General features: G+C 35.9%; 1 protein-coding gene across 2 annotated transcripts in view; it reads left to right on the plus strand.

Moving 5' to 3' along the window:
• The window catches only part of Map2k4 (mitogen-activated protein kinase kinase 4), a 135,585-nt gene that overhangs the window by 77,141 nt on the left and 32,723 nt on the right, over nucleotides 1-25,721 (plus strand). For both annotated transcript variants that reach the window (XM_004645174.1, XM_012517843.2), the window contains 2 exons: nucleotides 4,835-5,009; nucleotides 21,742-21,861. In XM_004645174.1, coding sequence (XP_004645231.1) covers nucleotides 4,835-5,009; nucleotides 21,742-21,861 — 295 coding nt within the window. The remainder of the gene's footprint in view (nucleotides 1-4,834; nucleotides 5,010-21,741; nucleotides 21,862-25,721) is intronic.

Here is a 25,721-nt window from a genome sequence, read left to right on the forward strand (position 1 = left end):
TTCCAAAATGTCAGGTCCTGACCTCTAGTGATCTAGGGCTTATATGGGATAAGCAAGCAGGAAGTACAGAAGCAGAATGGCTTGTCAAATGGGGATTGGTGTTTTACAGATAGTGACCAGCTGTGCATCCGAGTGAGCCGCTGTTTCTAAGAAACAAAAGTAAGTGGAACTAGAACCAGAACAGGAACTATTAACCTGCGCAACTAACAGACTGAAGTGTACTAACTGGTGGTGCATGTGTGTGGGAGATCTTCTGCAAGGTTTTAGGCTTTTTCTTGCAATGATTGCTTTTTATTTATATATAAAAATATGTATATAATTTCCCTGTGTAACTTTAGAAAGGCTTTTGGAGTAATAGGATTGGAAAAAGAAATTCAAATAGTTGTCTTGTTTCTGAGTTTGCAACAGAGATGTAGTTGAATGTGGTACCAGGTGGGGATGGAAGAGCAGCATGCAGTTATAGCTGTTATTAGTAAACTTTGCCATGCAATTATTTCTTAGGAAAAGAAAAAAGGCTACACACACATACAAATTTGGGTAGATTTATTAGGCACATTGGATCTAAATACAGCCTTTTTCACTCCCAGTCTAATTAATGTTCTGGAACATTATTTCATTATATTGTCTTATTTGTTTTAAAATTAATTTGATTTTAGGAAGTATCTTTATGATCAAATAGTAAATGGGCCATTGGTCATTTCTGACAAGAAGATAAATAATCAGGAAAGATTTCAATACAAACACATAGGCTCAAAGATGAGAGTTTTCAGATTTTAAATAACTGGATAAGTTCTTGATTTCAAAATATATCTGTGCATTAAATTATACATTAGTAAGGCCTGTACATTGTACTCAAGCCCCTGTGTCAAGAATTCCACCTGTAGTTTTATAAAAATTACATATATGAATATGCACATTTTACTTCTTTTGGTTACCCGTAGCATCTGTGTTATTTTTCTTTGTATAAATGTGTGCTTTTTCTAGAACATGTGAGTCTGTGGGAACCAACGATTATTTTAGATATGAAATCTAGTAAGCCTTTAAGAAATCTGGGATAGCAGAGTTAAGAAATCTATTCAGTGAAGTACTTTTGGTTGGAATGATCTGTGGATGTGAAGGTGTTTAGCATCACTGACCATCAGCAACTAAATACTAATCATATTTCCCAGTCATTGTGATGGACACAGTGCAGTGTAGTGCTCCCTTCCTCCTGCCCTCTCACTTTCAAATGCTGAGACATTCAGTACTAACTTCTTTATTGAGAACCACTGGGAAATAGCATTAGGTAGTATGTTAATTAAAAGCAAGTTTGTAGGGCTGGCCAAATAGATCAGCAGATTAAAGCACCTGCAAGCAGGCTAAGGGGCCCTGGGTTTCCCGGGCCTGCTGTGCTGGCCCTGCCCCTGGGGCGCGCTTAGAGGGCAGTTGAGACTGGATGTGGTGGTACATGCCTGTAATCCCAGCTCTTGGGAGGCTGTAAACAGGCAGAACACTATGAGTCCGATCTAGTAGCAAAACCCTGAACACTCTGTAGACCCTTCCCTAAAATTAAAAAAAAAAAAGCAAGTTTGTTTGCATAAAAACATGAAGGTCAAAAACAAATGATGGATTAAACCAGATAGTTTATTTCCTTTTTATAAGACTTGATCTAGGCAGGCTAGGGTCATCATCCTTACCCTCATGAGTGTAGAGTGTTTTTATGCTCCTCTGTTATTCCTGTATTGAAGGGTATGAAGCGTTTCTGGAGCTCTAGGTGTTACTGATATTCTAGGAAACATGAAAGAGAAAGGGGCAGGGAGAGAAAAAGGCCTTTCTTTTTAGCTGTGTCAATTGCTTTCAAATATAACTGCAAAAACCATTGGTACCTTGGCTTGGGGTAGTTTAAACCATGTACATTTGTTTTACACAATTTGTAGAGGCTGGGAAGTCCGAAATCAAGATGCAAGGTAGGTTCTGCTGTGAAACGTCTTCCCTTGGCCTGCAGTTGGTTACTATCTTAGTGAGTGTTTACATGACCGTTTTGTATGTGTGTGAGTGTGGAAAGAAAATGAACTCTGTTGTCTCCTCTCATAGGAACAGTCAGGCAGGTGCATCAGGGACCTAGTGTCATTTAAACTTGATTTCTTGTAGGTCCTTTCTTCAGTAGGGTCACATGGGAAGTGCTTCAACTTGAGAATTTTGGGTGGAACACAGTTTAGTCTCTAGTAGTTGGGAAATAGTACTATACTGTACTGTATAGTTTTTCAGTGGGGTGTCTTGCTACCATAAATAAAAGAGGATCCATTAGGAACATGGAAGGGGAACAGGGATATTGGTTAGTAGCTGACGATTACTGCCACAGGTGTTCTTGGTTAAATTTGCCACCTTGATAAGGAGCTTGGAGTCAGAATTCTATAGAGTATTCATTGAAGGCTGACAAGGATGATCTGTATAAAGTGTTCACAGAAAATAATGGGGAAAAAAAGAGAAATATTTAGGACCTGCTTTTTGATAAAATGTAGTCTCTTCATTAGGAAAAATGCTATCCCTAAGAGAAGTCAGATAACTTGATCTTTCTTTAAGATTAAAACCAGCAAGTTGAGAAATTGGGAATCATGTAGAATAGTGATGGTGAACCTTTTAGAGATGAGTACCCATACTGTAGCCCCAGACCCTAGTGATTTATCACACAGTGCCAGCACTGAAATTACACCTAAATAATGAAGCTTTAATTTAGAAAATATAACTGATATGTTAACATTTTTGTCTTAAAAGAAAAACAAAATAGCATGTGTGCCACAAGGTGTGCCTCCATTGACTGTCACAAGTGTTACATTATTGAAAAGTTATAAAATGTTGATTGTAATTTACATTTTTCCCCCTTTCTCGTAATGGGGATTGAATCCAGCGGTACTGTACCACAGAGCTACATCCTTATCCTTTTTTTATTTTGAGACATGGTCTTGCTAGATTGCCCAGAAGGGAATAAACATGTGATCCTACTGCCTCAGCCTCCTGAGTAGCTGAGATTACAGGCATAGCCCATAGAAGTAATTTTGGTTAACTCTTAAGCTACCCTGAGCTATAGGCTAGTGCTGTATGGTGATTAAACTTAGCCATGGAGATGGTATTTACTTGCCAATGCTCATAGAACAATAGTCTTTATATGTAAAATTTCTTTACATTAGAATATCCTCTGGCTTCATCTGTCTACTTAAAGATTACTAAGATCATTTTTGTTTCCACGTAGATCTGATTTCCATTTCAGAGGTCAGTTCTGGCTTCACTGCTATACAAATGGTCATTTATGCCACTGATTGCTGGGCTTCTAATGACTCTGGATGCTAGAGTGTCAAATATTGTGTATGGAAGTATTTTAAACTGAAATGAAAAGCATTTGTCTTAAAGGAGGCTGATTTGTTGAATTATTAATACTACAAAGAATATGTTCTTTGGGTCACCAGTTCACTAAGATGTTACCCACATACAGAGTGCACTAATCTTTAGAGTGTAACCTTGGGTCAGTATTACTGTATGTGACTATTGTGGAGAGAGAATTTAACATTCTAAAAATTTTGAGAACCTTAGAAGTGGCTACCAAAAAGTTTAACTAATTAGAAAAGCAATTCCACAGTTTTGGAAAGAAGAAAATAAATAATTGAAAACATAAGCTTTCCCTAATTAAACTACATCAGAATGTAAAAGAATTGATGATGCCTGCCTATAATCCTGGTACTCAGGAGGGGTAAGACAGAATTTCAAGCTTCAGGCAAGCTTGGAACACAGTAAAATCTTGTCTCAGAATGTGTTATATACATGTACCAATTCCCTACAGTGAATATAATTTTTACGTACTACAAACATATACTAACAAAAGAGAAAAAGGAAATTCTGATCATTTAATATGTTGAACAGAATATATATCTAGACTGCTAAATTGATACAGATTTTTCTTACACGTTGGAGAGTGGAGTGTGTACATTGGGGAGAAATAATGATTTTTAATTTTCCTTGGGTTGACTTTTTATATAAATATGGTTAGAAGTTAATACTTTGATCACCAGTTTGGGATTCTGTAGGTAGTATTTTGTTTAAGGCAAATCTGTAGTAAAGTGAACTCTTCTTTTCCATGAGTAACTCACTTTTTGGTGCATTGCCCTACATTTTGAAAGACTGAATGGTTAAATTCTGAATAGCACATTCTCCACAGAGCCAGCTGGTTTTCACTTAACTATTCATGGTATTAGAGAGAACAGCACAATATATTAAGAGATAGTTTTCAAATACTGCTGGAATCAGCAGGGATTTTTTTTAAGAATATTGTTTTCCGATTCCCATCCCCAGATATTCTGATATCATTGCTATATAGGATACCTGCACTTTGGAATTTAAAAATACCTCCTTACCTGAAGCAAATTTTGGGAATAGCTTTACTTACTAAATATTGAGGCCCTGGAATAACTAATGTGGGGCACAATAGAGGGAGCCTTTTTTTGGAAATGAAATTTACAACTCTTAGGATACTTATTTGATAATACATTTTTGCAGAGTTTGAAAGATTTGATATTTGGGAATGAAAACTGGCCAACAGCATTATTAGGTTCATTAGTAAGTAGAAGTTTAAGTTTATGAATGTCACTGCAATTGTACCTATTGGCTACCTACGTGTAGGTTTTTCTTAAATCACGATGTAAAAATATAAGATGACACAAACAGCTTCAAAAACCTGGAGGTCAGACTATTTAAATAACTTATAAGAAAACAAATTTTCCCACACAATGATCACTATTAGCTAAAAGAAAAAAGTTAAAACCTATTTAAAATGTGGAAAAATTGCTTCCCAATATTTTAACAGAGAAAGACTGAGAACACACAGCATTGAGTCATCAGGAAAACTGAAGATCTCCCCTGAACAACACTGGGATTTCACTGCAGAGGACTTGAAAGACCTTGGAGAAATTGGACGAGGAGCTTATGGTTCTGTCAACAAAATGGTCCACAAACCCAGTGGGCAAATAATGGCAGTTAAAGTAGGTGATGCCATGATTATTTTTGGTACTTTAATCCATTAGGTAACTTATTTTTATTTTTGTGGTACATCAGTACCACTATTGTACTTTTCTTACATTTCTACAAATACAGGTGTTTTAGAAATTGCTTCTCTGAAAGGGTATTTGTGTAGAGGTAGTCTTATTTGTGGTACATTTTCTCTCTCTCTGAAAACATGAGTGTATGAAGTGTGCATGTTCATTGCACTTGGCATGATGCTTTAACAGGTTTTAAACTTCCGGCCCTTCTACTGCCAAGGTGAGTTCAGGCTGGGCGGCTGCACCCCTGGGAGCAGGGCAGTGCTGCTCTAAGCCAGGCGGGAGCTGGAGGAAGAGGCAGCACACTGGGCTGGGCAAGGTGCGGGGCTAGGGCTAACAGCAGTCTTACTGAAGGTTTCCTGGAAACCACACACATGCTGTTGCCACTAACCTCAACCTTACTCGGTCCTGACCGGCTCGGCTTCTGTTTGTTTATTTCATCTCTACTCAGTACTGCCCTGTTCCCTGGTTTTAAAGTGTATTAATATGCATACTTTGTGATAATGCTGTCACATTCTGTGCTGTTTTAAGTGTCATGCCTTTTAATGTGTTCGTTTAACTTAAAAAGAAAAAAAAGGCCAAAAATGAAGAGTGGGCTTTTGTACTCAGCAGGCTTGTTACTACTTATAATGAACTGATGGAGCTCATCTGACTCCTGAGTTTTTGTAACTGTACTTACTTATATGTTTGTACAGATGTTTAAAAAATATTTGGTCTATGTAAGATATGTCAGGAAAATCAGCGATGTGGGGGCATTTTAAAAAGAAAAAAGGGGAAAAGAAAGATGTACGTACCCATACCTTCACTGGGCTTGAAATTCCTCTGAGCAAGTAACAAGCTCAGTGTTCAGCAGTTGAGAATGTCTTAGCAGTTTTATCTAATCATGTTCCTATTAATCTTCTGTTTCGAGTTTTGTCTAAGTGGCTTGGATGAGAGAAGGGGCCCCAAGTTTTTACTTGACATTTGGGAATGGGTTTCTATCATAGTAATTTAAAATATTTTGTCATGGTTTCTTATGAACAAAATCGTACTGTAACTAAATCTCCATGGTTGAGCATCTGTCTTTTCTTTGCTGCTGGGCCATATGATGTAATGTTAAATTAGTGACAGGGAAAGTTTCTGATTCTCTCTATAGGTTCTTTTACTGTGTATTTCCAGTATGGTAGGAACTATAGACTTTTAGAGGAGGATTTAAATATGCACATTTTTGCATGCAACCTGTTTGTGGGCCTTTAAAGATATACCTATGCTCTGGATTATCTGTTGAGAAAGAATATTGTTTTTCTTGGGATATGAAATGATTTTCTATGTAATTTTCTATTAACTGCAGTGTAAATAGGAAGGGTCATTTTATTTAGACTCTTCTTCATGGGTGTTGCATTGTTCTTATGTACTGTCTGTATGACATCCAGTTTCAGTTGACTATGTCTGAAAGGAAAACTTTTTTACATAGAGAAAGCTCTAAACTTTTCTCTCAGGTACAAGGGAATGTAACTTAAATTATTTCCTACTTTTTTAGTTTGTATTAGTAACCACTATAAATTGTTTTAGTAATATGGGTAGACTTGTGACTATAGTTAAAAAGTTTTAAAGGTAAGGAAGATACTTCATTTTAACATTTAATACAGTTTTTCTCAGTGATTAATTTGGTTGTGTTTGAAGTTTGATAATACTCAAGTTTTGGAGGAATTTGAGTAAAAATAGCACGTTCATAATATGATTTTATTGGTGGCTATCCTGGAATGCTCAGGTGTACTTCACCTGTTAAGAATTGCTACAAAAGGTAGTTATGGATACAGACCGGTCACCATACCCTATGGTGGCACTATCTTCTTTTATTGTCTTAAATACGTGAGCCAGCATAGCAGTTTGGGATGAGGGAGGGTGGCAATATGATACGTCAGTCAACATATATATAGATAGGTTGTATCATTGGATTCTATGATTCCATTAATATTAGAAGTACCTCAATACATGTTAAAGTTTGATACCAGTTGATGACTATGAATTTAAAAATGTATTTATTGTTAGTTTCTTCAGAGAAGCATAATATTCTGCTACACCTCAGAACATATATTTCCTCATCACATAGGTATATAGACCAGCTTGACAAGTGTAATCATATGGAAGCAGTATATAATTAAGGAGAACTTAGATTTGATGTGTTACATTCAAAGAAACTGTGAGACAGTGGTTCACACAGGTGAGATTTTTTTTTCTATAATTTTATTGAGAAATAGCAATGAGACAGTTTCAAATCAAATTAGTAGGACAGTTTTAATAATTAATACATTGCATATTGTTTTCTTAGTGGTTATTCATTGTACAAGATACGGACATGATATCCTGTTTACAACCACTTTTAGAACAAATCTTTCTATTCATTGAATTAAGAGATGTAGCTGTATATCCTATTTTTTAATATACAGAAACACAATGGTCATTCATTTGTATTCCTTTTTTTATTTAGTTTTGTCATTTAAATATTATAGGTGTGTGAATTCAGCAAGATATTCCAAAATAGTCCAGTAGTCCATAATAATAGTAGGTTTTCCGTATGACTGGCAATGTCAGAAGTTGTTGACTTGAGCCTTTTACAGCTCAGCATATTAATATGGCTTTACTTTTTAATACCTCGTTTTTATACTTTTCTGCTGGATGGTTAAAACCAAGATAAAGCAAGACCTATGTAACAAGAATTGTAGTTTTTGTATCTGATAAGGTCAGTCATATCCCCTCAGGATTTATCCTGAAACTCTGTACTGCAGGTTGTAGATCTTTTGTTAGTGTTGTATTTCTGTTGGTGAAATGAGAAAACACAAAGTAGTTCCATGCTAGCATTTTAACATACTTTTTGGTAATATAGAAAGATTATTAGATGTTAAGCCTACCTTTGAATTTATTTTTGAGACTTACTTGCATTAGTTATACAAAAGTGAACTATGCAATTAGCGTATTTTCTTCTTTTTATGATTCCTTTTTTGCTTAGTTTTGTGGAAATCTTTCCCCAAAAGATTTCCCACATGTAAGAAATGTTTGAAAAGATGACTTTCTTAGTTATCAGAAATAACTATCTCACAGATTTAATCACGTTAGATATAATTAGATTCAGCAAGATGACCCAGGACTGTATATGTAAAATACTCAAAATGTCTTCTGTGGAGCTTAGGAACAGTCTATTGGGCTACCAAGGAGGTTCTGTGTTAGGACCTAAGATATGGACACTTTTCTCTCTGTTTTAGCTGCACATACCTAAGAAAAAAGCTGTTGTTCTCTAACTGGTGGGAGAATACTAGTAAATTATCTCCTTGAGGCAGACTGTAGCCACAGGTCTGCCTAGGAGAAAGCTATAGTCAGTACTGTGGCTTCTCAAGCTCATGGGGAATCAACTTTGGCTAGTTAACTTTGATCATCGTCTTCTACAAATAACAGTGTTTCATTTTAAAATTTAATTAGTTTTTAAACACTGATACATAAAACATGAAAATATTTGCATTTATGAGGTACAGCCATGTTTTGATGCATGTAGACATTGTACAATAATTAAATCAGGTTAAATATGTCTACTCAATCATCATGTCTTTATGGTAAAAACATTCAGATTCTTTCACTGTTAAGTACATTACATCACCGTGTTGTAGAATAACACAACAGAACCGCTTTCTTCTATCTAACTCTAGTTTAGTGTCCATTAGTCAACTTCTCCCCTTCTGTTTCTCGTTTCTTCCCTTCCTTTGATGCAATCATCTAACTTCTGTGGGGTTAACTTTTTTTTTTTTAATCTTTTATTTATGTATTTGGACTCAGTGATCCTCCTGTCTCAAGTCTCCCCAGTGCTGGTAGTGCACCTGGTTTTGGTGGCCAGTATGGCACACCCAGGGTTCCATGTCAGCACAGCATGCAGTACTGGGCATTGAACCTGGGTCCTGGTGCTTGCCAGACAAGCACTTAGATCACTGAGCTATCTCTCTGGCCCCAAGATTAACTTTTTAACATGTGAGTAGGATCATGTGGAACTAATCATTCTGTGCCTGGCTTATTAACATAATGATTTCTATTCCATTTCCATCCACATTTTCATGACACAGGATTTCATTTTTTTATGGCTGAATAGTGTTCATGATGTTTATGTACTACGTTTTGTTTATTCAGTAATGGATACTTAGGTTATTTCCATTTCATAGGTATTATAGATACTCCACAGTAAACATGAGGGTTAATGCCCCATTTTGCATGTTTGTGTGGTAATCACTGAATTAAAAAAAATGAAAATGAGACATGAATAGTCACTGTCCTCTGAAGGTTATGTAGGTATTTCTGGGTAGCTATCTCAAAGGGTTGATTATGCTGTGGTAAATTCAGGATTCAGACCCAGTGTTTGAAGAAGCAAGCAGGATTAGGTTTCTGAGCTAGAGTTAAAGAAATTCAAATCTGGGAGAGATGCCCAAAGCATTAGTGTATAGGTGATCAGAATTAGGATATCAAAGAATATTTGGGACACTGTTGACAAGAGAGAAAGAATAGATAAAGTGTCACATTTTAGACCTGTGGGCTGAAATTGCTTGGAAATATAAACACAGATTACTAATAGAATGCTTGACTGTATGGTCTGCACCTTGTCATGGGCTGGGTCTGAAAGGTTCCCAGAGCTGAAGTAAGGAATTTACTGCTTCCCCTCCCTTTCCAGAATATGTTTGCAGGTTCACTGAAGCCCACTGTAGAAAAGAATTTTCATGTTGCATCAATAAATAGCATAATAAGGGTTTATCAGACTTAGTTAAGATGCACTCAGGAGTGAACTGGGGGTGCTCACAGCAATGAGATGCATTACCACTTGGAAACGGGTATATTTGTGTGTTTTTGGCAGTGGAAATCTATGGAGCTTGATTATCTATAGTCTTGGTCTTAGTCCAGTGTGTGTATGTGGGGGTGCTGGTCCACCAAGAGTAAGATAATTTTTATGTTTTGGGTGGTGACCTGATTTACAAGTTGTAGAGTTAAAAGTGAGAGAGAAAAAATTTGAAGAAAAAAAAAAAAAAATGGGATGGCCGAATCCTTTGCAGGTAAAATGGAATTGTCTAGGCTTATTAGACAAGAAAAAATATGTTCTAGATGAAAAAAATAAGCTGGGCTTGTGTTCTGAAGCTGTAGTGTTCATTCCTAAAGCTATGATTTTCCTTGTCTCCTTTCTGTCCAGTTTTTAATTCTTCTACCTAGGTCAATCTGAGTCTGCTTACAGTAAGTCCTACAGGCTTAGTGTTCCAGCTTCTTTGTTGTTTTCTAACTGTCATGTTGTTACTGGGTAGCCTGCTTCTAAAAGAGGCTTTTGCCAACTAAGTGGTACTCAGTTCTAGGTTTCTCACTTCTCCTTTGGGACTAAGATTCCAGGTTTTTCTAATCTTGAACAAAAAATTGGATGAATCAATGTTTACTTAAGAAAGTAAAAGTGATGAGTGAGAGAGAAACTGGCCTGGCAGAGTGAACGTGGGTTGAAAGGAAGAAGAAAAAGCAATAAAAGAACACCTTGGAGAAAGGGTGAGCAAGGTGAAGTAAGTCACCATAGCAAGTTCCCCTGATGTTGGTGACCTTCTTTATACTATGCAAATTTTGTGGAAACCCTCAAGAACTTCTACTTGTGAGGTCCTGAGAAGCAGTGTTAGAATAGAATTGCGCAACTCAGGCTGAATTCAGGTATTGGCCATCCTGTTGAAAATCTGTTTGAGTTCTCATGGGAAGTCCATGTGCAGGGCTTTGGAAACTGTTCTGTGTTATAATAAACAGATCACACAGACTTCCAAGTTTTGCTATGCCCAAACTCCTATCTCACTGTCACGCTGACTTTTTGATGGTATGCCGTCCCGTTCCACATATGTAAGCTATGAAAGAAAAACAGGTGATAGTGAAAAGGAAGAAAGAAAATGAAAGGGAGTATAAGGGAAGGAATTCACCGTTGCTAAAGTTGGAAGCCAGTGGAATCAGGATTTTACTTGAAGGGTTAATGCTAAAGTAAAGCTTTTATATCATTGGAGAATGGAACTCCTATCTGATAAGTAGGGAAAGATGGGAAGATGCTATGTTAAGACTATTACTGTGGATTTCTATGACTTTTATGAATCATCTGAGTTTAAGTGTAGTCCTTTAGGCCAGACTGAGCCAGTGATCATGATCCTGTGTGTGAGGGCTTTCAGCTGTTTTCTCAAACTGGTGATCTTTCTCACTTGTCTTACTCCTTTAAGCTTTCAGGTCTTCTCTTTTACCTGTCCTCATTCATTGGTTTATATCCTTCTGGTCCTGCCTGGTCATTTGATCTGTGATAGAGGTTTTAACTTCAACATCTTTGACTTGGAATCAAGACCTAATTTAACCCCCGTGGTTGATGGGAGGGTGTAGATCACTTTACTGACAGCGTGAGGGGCCCACAACCCAGCCCTTTATTGAGCAGTGTTGGGTTTTCTTTCGTTAGTTAGGTAGGTCTCCCTCATACAGATGGTAGGGCAAGTATGGAAAATCAGGGATTGGGAAAGTATAGGTTGGCTTATTTTACCACCACTGCAGGGACCATGCCACTTGTGTCAGAAGTTCTATACTGAATGATTTTAGTAGAGATTGTAATGGTCAACAATGATTGGAGGAGGTTCATTTTAGTGTGTATATATTAATCTTGTATATTGTTTGGAAAGCACTAGAAAAAAAATATATAAAGTTTTTGTTGTTTTTGTGCAGGGTCTCACTACACAGCTTGGACTTGTAGTGATCCTCTTGTTTTCAACCTCCCTATTGCTGGGATCACAGGCATGCACCACCATGCCCAGACTCCATTGCTGGCTCAGTGCACCTAGGAGGTAGGGCCAGTGCAGCATGTGGTGCCAGGGAACCCTAGCTCCTGCGCTTACCTAAGCAAGCTTGTAGTCCACTGGGCTGTCTTAACCGGCCAAGCACTAGAATATTTGAGAGTTGGCCATAATGTTGAACAGCTCTTTTTTGATATATAGTGTGATTTGTTAGGCAACTGAAAGACTATAGTGATGATTTTGGATTATCCAAATTGCTTGTGAATGCAGAACTTGTGGCTTGATTTTTGAGTACAGAATAGATTCCATTATATGTTTGTTTGGCCAGATAATGTGACTTGATTAAGAAATCTACACTCAAGCCCTTTTTATGTTTTGTAATGTCACTTTACCAGCTGTGGTGTTTCATATAAAAAGAGTAAGTGGAATGAGCACATTCTATGGATATGGCACAGCTACTATCCAGTTATCTTTGGTTTTGAACTTCACTGTCACACTGGGTTAATGGCTTTTCAGATTCTGGGTTTTTTCTAGTTAACAGAATTGTATGTGGAACCAAATAAATAAAATAGCTAAAATCAATACGATTGTGCTTGATGAAGAGTGATGAGTTCGGGATGTCACTCCGCTATAGAGCATATACTTAGTGTGCATGAAGTCTTAAGTTTAGTCCTTAATATGCACCTGTACACAGAATTTAGGAAGCAAGATCCTGCTGACCCATATGTGAAACCAGCACCAGCTTAGAGAAAACATTAGGGATCCAAGTAGGCCAGTTCAGAAACAGTTGCTGTAGGTGAATTTTAGTCCCTATTTGTCTCTGAACATAACACTGGGTATCTGATTTTTGAAATCTGCTACCATCACTTGGTTGACCTAAGAAAATTTTGGGACCTGGAAATACAGTTTTATAGTTATGTGGAAGAAAACTGGCTCCTCATACCTCATTCCTCAAGGGAAACATCTGAACTAATATTTGACGTGTTTCCTGCATATATATTATGATTGTGGGTTGTTGTGCCTCTGAAATTGGTTTTGTATCAGATTTGCACTGCTGCTTTTTATTGTTTTAGGCCCTGAGGTGAAGACCTGTCATTAGTGAGTTTAAAGTTTCAAAATTTTGACTGAGGCCTAACTGGGAATTCATTAATTGATTATTTATTTATTTGTATTTAGTACAGGGTCTCACTACACAGATTGGACTTGTGATTATCCTGTTTTCATCCTCCCAAGTGCTGGGATTACAGGTGTGTGCCACCACACCTGGTCTCAATCGCAGTCTCAGTGCAGGCGGGGCTGGTAAGGCATGCTGGGGATCGAACCCCTGGCCAGTCTGCCTAAATAGGTTCTTTAATCCACTGAGCTATCTGACTGGCCCTAAGTGGATTTTAAAGACTTGGATGACTTTACAGTTAAGAATCAGCATTCTTTCTTTTGATCTTACTAATATCATATTTTTATAATTTAAAACAATTTACTTAACTGATTCCATTTGTTATTTTTAGACACAAAAACCAATTTGGCATCTGTGATCAGCATTCCTAAAACTATACCTTGCTTTTAGATATTTTATTTTATATTATTTTATTTTTTAAGACAGAACATTGCTGTGTAGTTCAGGCAGCTCACTTGAGCTCACTATGTAGCCCAGGCTAACCTCAAACTTGCAGCATTTCTCCTCCCTCAGCCTGCTGAGTACTGAGATTATAGGTGTGCACCACCATCCACCATGCTCTGCTGTACCTTGCTTTTGTTTTACTATTTGTTGTCTAATATTGCCATCTGCTTTGACCTTAATGATGTTATTGTGATATGTGGTGGAAATTTTGTTTGTTATCTGTGTGTAAGACTTTAGCAGTAGGGAAGATCTTCCTGCTTATCTAGGATATAGAATCTTTATTTGCAGATCAGGAGAATAAAAATTCCTAAGAGAAATCATGGTCCAGAGGAAAGTGATATTGTGTATTGATGTGCTGCAGTTTCTGGGATTTTTCAGCTTTGCCTTAGCACTGGATTCTGGACCATTTGTGCTGCAAAAGCAGCATGTTTATTTATAGGGGCCAGATTAGTAGGGACACTTGTGGATGGATCTGAGTGTATCCTCTTTTATATTCTTTTAACGAATTCTAGCTTAAGGAGGGCAAGACACCCTAGCAAGGAATTTTTAATGAACACAGTATGTTTATGGCATAGTAGATTGGTGCCTATAGATTGCAGGCACTGTGCATCTTTTTTTTTTTGTTTTTGTTTTTGTTTTGATGTTGGTGATTAAACATGAACCCTGCACATGCTAAGCGTATGTTCTAACTCCTAACTACAACCTCAGTTCCCAAACTCATCTTTAAAAATCGTTACAACTATGTCAAAATAATATTGTTCATCTTTTAATTTTAAATGTAGTACCTTTGTACTTATGATCCATTACTATATCACTGTTTTCTGTGGAGAAGAGTTCCAGCTAAGGTTCCATATGATATGCCAGGTCTAGGATTTCTGCGTAGGTCATATTTACAAGTATGCACTTAGTACAAAAGGTAAATATCTTCATCACAGGGAGCTTTTAACTCTTTTGGTCATAGGAGTGGCTGTCTTAGCCATCATAGTAATTTGGCAAAGTATTTGACAGTTGCTTGAAATATGAATACATATATTTTGGTAGACTTAGATGACAATGGCTGCTTACATAAAAGTGAACCACATGTCCGGAAAATGAGCTTGAGCTAACTGAGTGAGAACAGATTACACATTGCTTTATTTTATTTTATTCTTTTCCTGTATTTAAGACAGGGTCTACAGGGTCTCACTACGAGGATCAGACTCATAGTGATTCTCCTGTTTTCAGCCTCCCAAGTGCTAGGATTACAGGTGCACACCACCATGCCCAGTTTCCATTGCTTTCTTAGGGCAGCATACTGAGGATCAAACCCCAGCCACTGTACTCTGCCTAAGTAGGCGCTAAGTCCACTGAGCTATCAGGCCAGCCCACATGTTGCTTTGATGCAGAGTAAATTTAATATCATCTGGTCTTGTGACTTTGGTTGGTGATAAATTAAAATGACACTTTTTGTTAATAAATGAATTTCTGGTAGTTTATATCATTTTATTCTATATCATATGCTTTAGTCAGTGCTTGGAACAATCTGTAACGCTTGACACTGGTATCTTCTATATTTATTTAATCCATCACCCTGCAGAGTTTCATTATATTCGTGCCCTAATTTCTGACCAGGGAACTTGCCTGTTTCACTTTGGAATACTTCTGATTTAGTCCAAGCAGCAAAGGATATACCTGTGCATCATGGAATATGAGTATCCTACTTACCCTTAATTTCACTGTGCTACCCCTCTGTACCCTCAGTTGAGCCATCCAGGAACATTGAAAATTCATGATGGAGCATTTAGAAATCTTATCTGCTGGGATCGTGAGCATGCTTTGTCCACATTAGTTTCCCCATTTTTCTATTTCTACATTTTATTCTTGTGCCCCATACATTTTCTTCATTTCAAAACCAAAGTAGTATCAGTTTGTATTGATAGGCATTTTATAAACTTATTTTTGTTGCTATTTTTGGATCTGTCTACTACATTACTGCTTAGTCAAGCCTTTTCCTATGCTACTTAGTTCTTGATTCCTGCTATGTTTGAGGAAGATTACTATCCTTTTTGTTTGGGATATTCAGATTCTAGGAACTGATATCTGTTATACATACTGTGGACCTACTGATTTTAGTCAAGAGCATATAAGTCTTTCTTAGTTTTCTTAACCCTAAGTTTTTTAATATATCATTACCTAGTTTCCTTTTCTCAAAGCAGGAATAGGATCAGGTTTATAGACACATGTATGCATGTGCATGCGCACACCACACACACACACACACACACACACACACACACATACACAAAGATACCATCTCCCTAACCTTTTCTTATAGCTTGGTTTCATAGAGAAAGAAAAAAAACAAACTCTGGGTTGATCTTCTGAGAGTCAGTAGTTGTTCTATCAACATAAAGGGGAGTCAAAAGATCATTATAGGTAGTCTGGTGCTTTTTTATATGGTGTGTGCCTGACCTCTGTAGCAACTGAAGGATTCCAAGAACCCTGTAGGTAAGGCTTACCTGGATCAGAGTACGGAGCAAGGACCACTGCCAACATGAGTTGGGTTGTTTGTTTAGCACCTAGGCAGAATCCTCCTTGGTGACTTGATTCTTAGGACTAACCTTGTGTGCTTTTCTTACTTTGTTTTCTCTGCAATTCTACTGTTAGTCATTGCATTGTCAACTTTTCTTTTTGCCTAACTTTACACCCCTGATAATGATCAGTTAATCTTTTTTTTATTGTCTCTTTCTGTATCTTTCCACCCTGAAAATAACTTTAGGAAAGGACCCAAAAAAAAAAAAAAAAAAAAAAAAAAAAAAAAAATCGTTTGTTAAGTCATTACATCTTAGAAAGAAGGGGTACACTTACTTTTCCCTGAGAATATACCTGTATATTACTATCTTCCTATTTTTTTTATTACCATCTTCTTATATCTTTTTTCTTTCTGTCTTTCCCATTTGTACTGCTTGATGCATTATGACAATTTGAGAAGTTTAGAAATTTAATGAAGTGACTTAGCAGAGAGCCAGGATTCTTAGTTTGTAAACATCCTTATCTTCTGCATGGACATTGTGTGAGTTCTACACCCCCCAGCCCCACAGTAGCATGTTTATAATATAAGGAGGGGAGACAGGCTGGCTAGAAGCAGCTGCTGCCACCCTTCCCTTTGCTCTTTCTCGCTGTTTTCTGCTGCCATAAACTGCTGCTCTCTGCCTTTTTCACTCTGCCTGGGAGCCAGCCAAGTATAGACTGAAACCTCCACAAACTGTGAGCTAAATAAACCTTTTCTTCCTTAAATTTTGGGTGTTGGTTATTTTGTCCCAGCAATGAGTAAAAAGTAACTGAGATACCATCCCTAAATTCTTGTGGGAATTTAACTTTAGTAGTTTATGTAATCCCTTTACACAATCACAGTGTGTCTTAATCTGCTTGGAAGGTCCTTGTACTTGCTGATACTAGTTTTGTCAGAGTCATTCATCCCTGTTGAGTACTGGCAAATTGCATAGGGGAATTGGGGTTAGCAGATTTAAATGTAAGTGTAGAGAATAATGTCAGTGTTAAGCAAGAGCTGCTCTGGAGATACCAATGTCAAATTGGAGGCTATCTATAACAGTACCACATTTATGTAGGTGTTCAATAACAGTAAAATAGTAAAAAGAATTTAAATTCAAGCAGTTAATTAAAACTTGAGCATGAGTTAGATTGTCAGTTTGGAAAAATAAAGATTTGTTTTTAAAATTTAATTATATATAATACCAGTCTTAAAACCAGAGCACTTGAAACTTGTTTTTATGTAACTCCAGGTGGAGGCCTTTTGGAATTTTTGATTTTGCTTTTATTGGAATTTATCTACTTTTAAAGCTTTATTAGGCCTACAGATAACATTTAATGTAAATTTGGGCACTTTAGAGAAATATTTTATGCTGGACACTGTGGTACTTGCATGTAATCTAAAATTACTTGGGAAGCTGAGGCAGGAGGAGAACAAATTCAAGACCAGTTAGGCAAATCAGCCAATACCTAGACTCTAAAAACTGATAAAAGGCAGGGAAGTAGTTTAGAGGTAGAGCGCTTACCTAGCATGAGCAAGACCCTAGGTTCCCGTCTCACCAAATGTTATCTTTAAGTGTATAAACTTCTGCACTGGAAATATATCTATCTATCTATCTATCTATCTATCTATCTCTATCTATCTATCTATCTATCTATCTATCTATCTATCTATATATCTCCTTTTTTTTGGTGGGGTGTTGTGTTATTTACTTTTCTCTAGTTGCTGAGACAATTCACCCAACACTCAAAATTAAAGAAGGAAAGGTTTGTCTCAGTTTGCAGAGGTTTCATTCCTCAATCATCTGGCTCCAAGGTAGGGTGGCAAAGCACAGGGCAACAATTCAAGACAGCAAAAAAAAAAAAAAAGCAAAAGTGGGGAGAACAAGCCTCTTTTTCCTCCTTTATATTATAAGCAGGCTCCCACCCCCAGGGCAGTGTAGTGTTCCCACAATCTCCATGTCCTCATTTTGCTCAGGATGTTTATAAGCATAGACATGGCTTCTTGCTCAGTCCCTTAGTTAAACTCTTAAACATTTCAAATTGACACAGTGAATCAACCAATACAGGGATATTATGGGTTGAATCCAGAGTCTTTACATTGAACTGTGCCCCCAGCCCTTTTTAAATTTTGAGGGCCAGGGATGTAGCTCAGCAGCTTAAGCCCCTGCCTGACAAGCACAGGTCCTGCATTTGATGCCTGTCTGGTGCTGGGAAAAAAAAAAAAAAAAAAAAATTGCAACAGTGTCTTGGTAAGTCACTAAATTGCCCACCTGGACTCAAATTTATGATCCTCCTGCTTAACCGTACTAGAGAGTTAGAATTATAGTCATGGGCCAACATATCCAGCTTTGTTTTCACTTTTATGTTTTATTTACATTACTTTTCAAATAAAGTAAAGCTAGAAATAATCCAAAGCTGATTTTAATTTTCAAAAGAGATGTGGATTTTTTTTTAAAGAAAGACTATTTAACTTGCTATGAGAGCACGAAGTAACTTTAGTTAATAATGTGCGAGAGCCCAAACATATAATGAAGAAAAATAGTGGTGTTGAATGAATGTTGATACTGGTTAAAAAGAAAACGTGCTCAAAACTTAAAATTCTTGACTTAAAAAAAAATATTTTATGGTCTCTTGTGGACTGTTCATCCATTCTGTGTAAAAGAAAAAAAAAGAAAAAAGTTTGCTGATCCAAATGCATAAAAGCCTTACCTAATTTAAATTTATGATATAAACCAATGATAGTTTCTTAGGAATTAAAAATATTTATCAATAAATTTGATTTTTACCATTGTAACTACCAAAGAATTTCAGATAACATAATTACTTCATCTTTGCACTTTTGTATGTCTGTGCTCCTCTACTATGGACATGTGAAGGGAAGAGAATTACGTTCTTATTGATGATGAGTTCACTTTTATACAGTTCTGCTGCCAAATATTAGAAGATTCTAACCTCACTTGTTTCAAATCTTAGAAGTCTTTCCTATAGATACTGCTTTTATTTTCCACTCAAAAAATTTTTTGATAGTGCTTTTTGTTACTGTGTACTAATTTCAGTTACTGATTATCATTAAATATTCTTCAACTTGAGTTACTGAGAGAATGAATCATTAACTTGATATTACTATTGTAGAAGGTGTACATTTGCAGTTAACCTCCTTTGAAAGGGTCCTTTGGGCCTTTGGAATTAGTCTATTAAGTGCTAATATACGATAGATGTTACAACCAAGTCTTAAAACTTCAGCATTTATTTGCTCATTCCCAAATATTTCAGTTGTAGTATTAGCTGCTAGCTACTTTTTGGTGCATCACCATCACTGGGACAGAACATTTGGAGAGTATGAGGGGGTGTTAGTCTGTTTAAAAGCATCCAGGAGCATCCTCAATTTCATGTTAGACCAAGTAGCCCTTCCAAGCTATTCCACTCTGTTGTATGCTTAGAAATAGCATTGAAAAGCAAGTCTGTATTTTCCTGCTGTGTGATTATCTCAAAGATGAGAACTATGCTGGGCACTTTCTCTACATTCAGGCTAGTAACAGGTTTGTCAGATAGTGTCTTAGTATTAGATATCAGGGAATTGCACAGATTTCAGTGGGCCTCTAATGGATGCAATAAGATGTATATACTTCTCGGAGCTACAGCAGCGTTTTTGGAAATTGGCTTCCAAAAGCCAAATGTTGGTAACTGTTGATTTTTTGACTGTCATATGCTTCCAAAAAGTTGGAATTTAAGCACTTATAGAGGGATAAGTGTAGAAAACCACATAAATAGTTCAGGAAAATGAAAGCTAGCAAGAAGGGTGCTTTTAAAAACAAATACCTATTAATGTATTTGCACTGGGGCTGAGGAGATGGCCCAGTGGAATAAATACTTCCCTGGTAAGAACAAGGGGCTGAGTTCAATCCCCCGTTCCGCACCCCCCCCAAAAAAAAGTATATTAAAAGTTTAGAAAACTAAACTTTTTTTAGTGTAAAAGAGAAAAAAATTTAATTAGTAGGTAGAAATTTTCCCCAGCCAAGTCATTTGCACTTCTTTCTGCATAGCAACTCTTTGTCTTTTAAGTTTAGATAGTATGGATTACTAAGATCCTTTTAAAGAATTACCTCTTATTTTCACAGCCATAATTTCAAAGTTATTTTATTAAAACAGGAATAAATGTATTTAGAATGATTACAGAAGTTATCAATGTCATGTTTTGAACCAACAAATATTTCCAGATGCTTTAAGATTTTTTTTAGAAGCAAAATTCCCAAACTATGAAAATTTAGAAATGAGATGGAAAGAAAGGTGAAATTTTCTTAACTTTAACAGAACTAATCATTTTTTTTTGTTTTACTCTTATTTTTATCCTTGTATCTGACAATGATAGTTAATGTGAATTTTTAAAAAATCAGTTTATGTAAGATTGAAGCCAATTAACAGATTTATTTGGTATGAAATAGTAGGTAGCAAGGTATAAGTTTTAAGTAGCAAAGTTAAATTCGTTTACATTTGAAGTATATGAAATTCCTCATTTAGTGTCCAAAAATGAAATTGAGAAAACCTACTTCTGTTCTTTAAATTACTACCATTCATGTCACATGGAATACATCTTTTGTATCTCTCTGTGCTGTGGCTTCTCTGCTATAAAATGGGCTCAAGAATTTAATTGACTTACTTCCTCCCTTTCAAGACTGTTGAGGACAGACACCTGGAAGTCTTTGGAAGACAAAATGCTACCTTATGTATTTTTTGATACTAACTTACCTTGTAAGTATGTGCTATGTATTGTACACAGTGGCGCGGTGTGACATTGTGAACCTTCTATGAGAATAGAAGTTGTTTGCATGCTTTAATATTAACCTGTGGATTTATTGTTAATATTTTACATTTTTTCTGAACTTGATTTGTTCTTAACTGTCTAATACAGTAGGAACTATCCCTCTGAACACATATATCTTACACTGTTGCTGGATAGGAGATGAGAGGTAGAGGTACTAATGTTTTCTGAAAGTTTCTTAGAAATGTAGAGTTGTAGTACAGCTTGGTTAGACATATATTTCCCAGCTTTGTGACATACAGAAGAGCGCCTTATCAGTGTAGGAATTCGTAAAAAGAGTCTCTGTTCCTGCAGTTTTAGGATGTTTTCCATAGATTTACATTGAAACACATGTTGACTCATGAGCTAGAGTCAGACAGTTTCGTTATTAATGTATACGAAGTTCTGTGAAGGAAAAGAGTTCTCACATTGCATTTGAAAAACTTGGATTTTTTTCTGTGTATATTGCCCCTACCCTAGTATTCCCTTTTTCTTGCAATGGACTATTTCCCATATCCAATGAATGAAGATGTTGTGGATTTTGAATTTTTTTTTGCATTGAGTGCCTAGGTCCCAAACTTATGATGCCATTTACAGTCATTCATATGAAAACTGCTGTAACTTGTGATTTTCTTTATATTTTCATGTGGGTGTTAATTTTCAGTATCTAAGAATTTTGTTGTATCACCCCCATATCATTCATGAATGTTATTGTTTGAAAAGTCTTGTGCCCTTTAAAAAATTCTTAGGTGCTGTTGTTAAATTTTCTGGGTGGAAATTATTCTTGTAAAGACAAGACAAAGATAATTTTTGTATGTGGTTAGTATTTGGAAAGTTTGATACATTTTCAGTTTTATGGTAGAGGCTTAATATGAATTTCTGAAACTTAAATGTTTTTCTGACATCTACTACCTTTTTTTTTTTTTTTTTTTTCAGAGAATACGGTCAACGGTGGATGAAAAAGAACAAAAGCAACTACTTATGGATTTGGATGTAGTAATGCGAAGTAGTGACTGCCCATACATTGTTCAGTTTTATGGTGCACTCTTCAGAGAGGTAGGAATAAACTGTTTGTGTTTTAGCCAATGAATGAATATGCAAATGAATAGACACTTAGAGGATGGCAGTGTTAGACTAACCTTCAACTAAATGCCATGTACGTGTAATAAACTAACATCTATCTCAGTGTACAGTCACATAATCTCTACATTAATTCATTGTTCCTTTAATTGAGGGATGAATCTTACATGTACCTCTGTATGTATTTCTGGCTGTCACTTGTGAATATCATGATTCTTATTTTTGATTTTATTTTATTTTAAAGAGTAAAAACAAAACAACAGCAAAAACAAAGACAGATACAGAGTAACATACAACAACACATATGGTACAGATTTTCAAAACAAGAATGGCAAAGTAACAATGGTTGTTATGTTACTCATATTTATGGTCGGATTTGTTGCTCAGATTAACAGATACAGGTATGCACAATTGGTCAAATAATTTGAACATGAATGCTTGTTTTCAGTAAACCTTAATATTTTTCTTGTCCTTTTTACTTTTTCTTTTTTAATTTATTTCAAAGAGTATAATCATAATTGATACAACATTAGAAACTACACATTTAGAAGAAAAGATGAGAGGTATTCATCCATAGTTTTTTGTATTCCACATTGCTGTCTTCAATGTAGTTGCTCAGATTATAGATATTAGCTTATGGAGTTAGTCAAAGTGAACATTTTAAACTGAACTGCTATTTTCAAAGAACTGATGAAATTAGTAGTATAATCATCTCAGCTATTCCATATATATACTTGCATTGTTTTTTTTCAAGTTTTCAAATACTTTGTGTTTTGAGAACTTGACAAATCCAAGCATCAGTTTTGTTACTAGAAGTTTAGGTTCTATTTTTCTTGCTCCCCCTTAACTTTTACTGATTTTCGTCATTATATGTATTTATATTTAATATAAACATTTAATTTTCTCTACCCACAATCTTTAATTATACTCATCAGACATGCAAATTAATAATTACAGTAGAATTTTTTTTTTTTCTGATTCTGCTATTTAGATTTTTGTTTAGAAACTGACTATTTCTTGTTCTCTTGATCATGTTTCTATTGGCTTTTGGTTATTCTGGGTCTCAACATGCCTCTGTCAGCCTACATGCTTATTTCTGGTCATTCAACTGTCTAAACCATGAAGTAAGTTAAAACCAGGAGTAAAGTTAGAGTTGTGACTGAGTAAATCAAACACCTTAATTATATTCTAGACTGTCATCAAAAATTTTGCTATTTAGTTAATATTGAACTGAACAAGTCTCATATATTCTCTTAAAGAGTCTTACTAATGTAATTTTTTTTAGTACATGTTTGTAGTACAGAATTGTACAATTATGTTTATGTGTGGAATTTGTCCATGTACATAACACATGCCCCCCCCCCCTTTTAAGTCTTCCTTGCTCTTCTTATTCTTAACAATGTTATTCTTACCTTGAAAATGTTAATAGGAGAAGGTTGGGTTGTTAGGAACTGGAAAAGAAAAGTAGCTTCCCGTTCCTCTCCTTTTGTATTGTCTTTTTTTATTGGTATGGGAATTGAACTTAGGAGCTCATGCTTGCCAGGCAGGGGCTGTGCCACTGAGCTGAATCCCCAGCCCATAAGCCATTTATTTCTTAACCCAATTTTGAAATTTTTATTTATTTGTCATAATAAGTAATTTAGTAACTGTATAAGTTCTATTTCATGATTGATCCCATTTCTTAGTTGAATTACATAATTGCTACTTTTTAGCCACATGTACTTTATTTGTACTTTTTAATGACTATTCATTTTTATGAGCAGCTCTAATGAATGTATTGATTTTCGGCATCATTTCATATCAGTGTTACATCACATGCATGTGTGTATCTGATTGTCTTCTGGGGCTAATTATTATATAGTGTCTTACTCTTTTGTGAGATCACAAAACTGGGAATTTTCTTTATGTTACAGAAGACTCTTGTCCTTTCCTCTTGTCTTCACCCTTCATCTCTACACTGTGAATTTATTTGTTAGAAACATTAAATTCTCTGGCCACTTGAGTCTTTGTTTCTTAGAGTACTTGTTTAGGTACTGAACTAGATTCTTAAAATTCCTGACTATATTCTGTATTCAGGTATGTAGTCACATTGATTTGAGGTAAAGATCTAATTTTTTCTTGTGGAAGATCAGTGTTCCCAATAGCATTCATTTGAATAAGCCATCCTTTGGTCACTATTTGCTTTGTTTCATCTATTATATATCGAATATCTGCATGTGCATAGACTTTTAAGTATTCAGTTGGTAAAAGGTCTTTATAGAATTGTCTTTGTTTAGTAAGTCTGTCTTTGAAATTGTCTTAGCTACATTTAGCTCTACTTTTCTGTAAAAGTTTTAGGGTCAGCCTGTTGCCTGTTAAATTTTTAGAGCTCAGTTGAATTTTTGGGTTGATGGGGCATTTTGATATCTTTTATGATGTGAATTCCTCATGTCTGTAAACCTTGTTCTCTTTTTGATGTGAATTCCTCATGTCTGTAAACCTTGTTGTCTTCATCTGGTCAGGTTGATGTTATGACTTTTAGCCACATTTTGTAGTTTTTTGTTAAGTGTTTTGCCTATTTTGTTATATGCTTGGGTGGCTTATAAAATATTGTTCTAAATAGTGTATTTTTAAGCATTTTCTGATTATTGATGTATACATATTGGGGTTTATTTGGAGCTTATATTTAGGAATTTTATGTTCTTATTAGTTCAGTATTTCATTATCTTTCACCTTTCTTTTTCAGGTAATCTATGTTCAGAAATTTTTTCAGGCATGCAATTGTCCCTTTTTTGGCTTGAAAATGAAAGTAATCTTGCTATTACTAACTTTTTCAGGCCATTTTGATCGTTCTGTTTCTCTTCTTTTAAATTAAGTTTATTTCCATTACTATCAGAGATAAGTCTATGTTGGGTTATGAGCTTTAAGAGTCTTCTTCAGAATGAATTACTCTTCTCTCCCTCAGTTCCCAGTTTCTTACCTTTACTCCCCCTTCTTCCAAATCCTTCTCTTTTGTTTGCCTGTTTTTTGTGTGTCTCCTTCCTTTAATTTTGTAAGTGTTGGCACCTGTCGGGCATTTTATTTTATGCTGTGTGTGTGTGTGTGTGTGTGTGTGTGTGTGTGTGTGCCTTTATCACAGTCTTTGAGGATGATGGAGCAGTCATTTCACAGATGAAAAAGTGAGGGGGCCCAGACTGACATGAATATTAAAGCCTGGGCAGTAAATTAGGACTTAAGTGCTTTCCACTGCTGGGGTTGTATACCTTCCTAGTGGTGTCTTGTATTTTTTTGTAATAACAAATTGTTGTAAATCTATTGAGATTATATGTTTAGGTTTAAATAAATTGATGTATTTTGGATAGATGTTAATCGTTTGTGGGAGGCGTTTTCCAAGAACAGTGAAGAAACATTTAGAAAATAAAGATTTACAGAAACTGTGGTCACAGATTTACTGTGTCAAAGATGTTTTACAAAATTAACTATATGAATGTTCTAGCAGGTCATTTGATTGTGAGAATGTTGTTTCTGAATTGGGTGTGGTAGCACACGCCTGTGATCCCAGCACTCTGGAAGCCTCCTGTCATCCTCCGGATACAGGAGGATCGATGTGAGTTTGAGACCAGCCTGGGCTACAAAGTGAGCTCAAGGCCAGCCTGAACCTCATGACAAGACACTGTCTCAAAAATAAAATATACTAGCAGAAAAATATAATAATGAGGTATGAAAAGTAAAGCCATATTAATATGCTAAGCTGTAAAGGGCTCAAGTCAACAATTTCTGACATAGCCAGTCCTATGGATAACCCACTACTGTTATGGACTACTGGAGTATATTTGATTAGTTTGCTGAATTCATGC

Source organism: Octodon degus, unplaced genomic scaffold (assembly GCF_000260255.1).
Source record: "Octodon degus isolate 3935 unplaced genomic scaffold, OctDeg1.0 scaffold00219, whole genome shotgun sequence".
Classification (NCBI taxonomy): Eukaryota; Metazoa; Chordata; class Mammalia; order Rodentia; family Octodontidae; genus Octodon; species Octodon degus.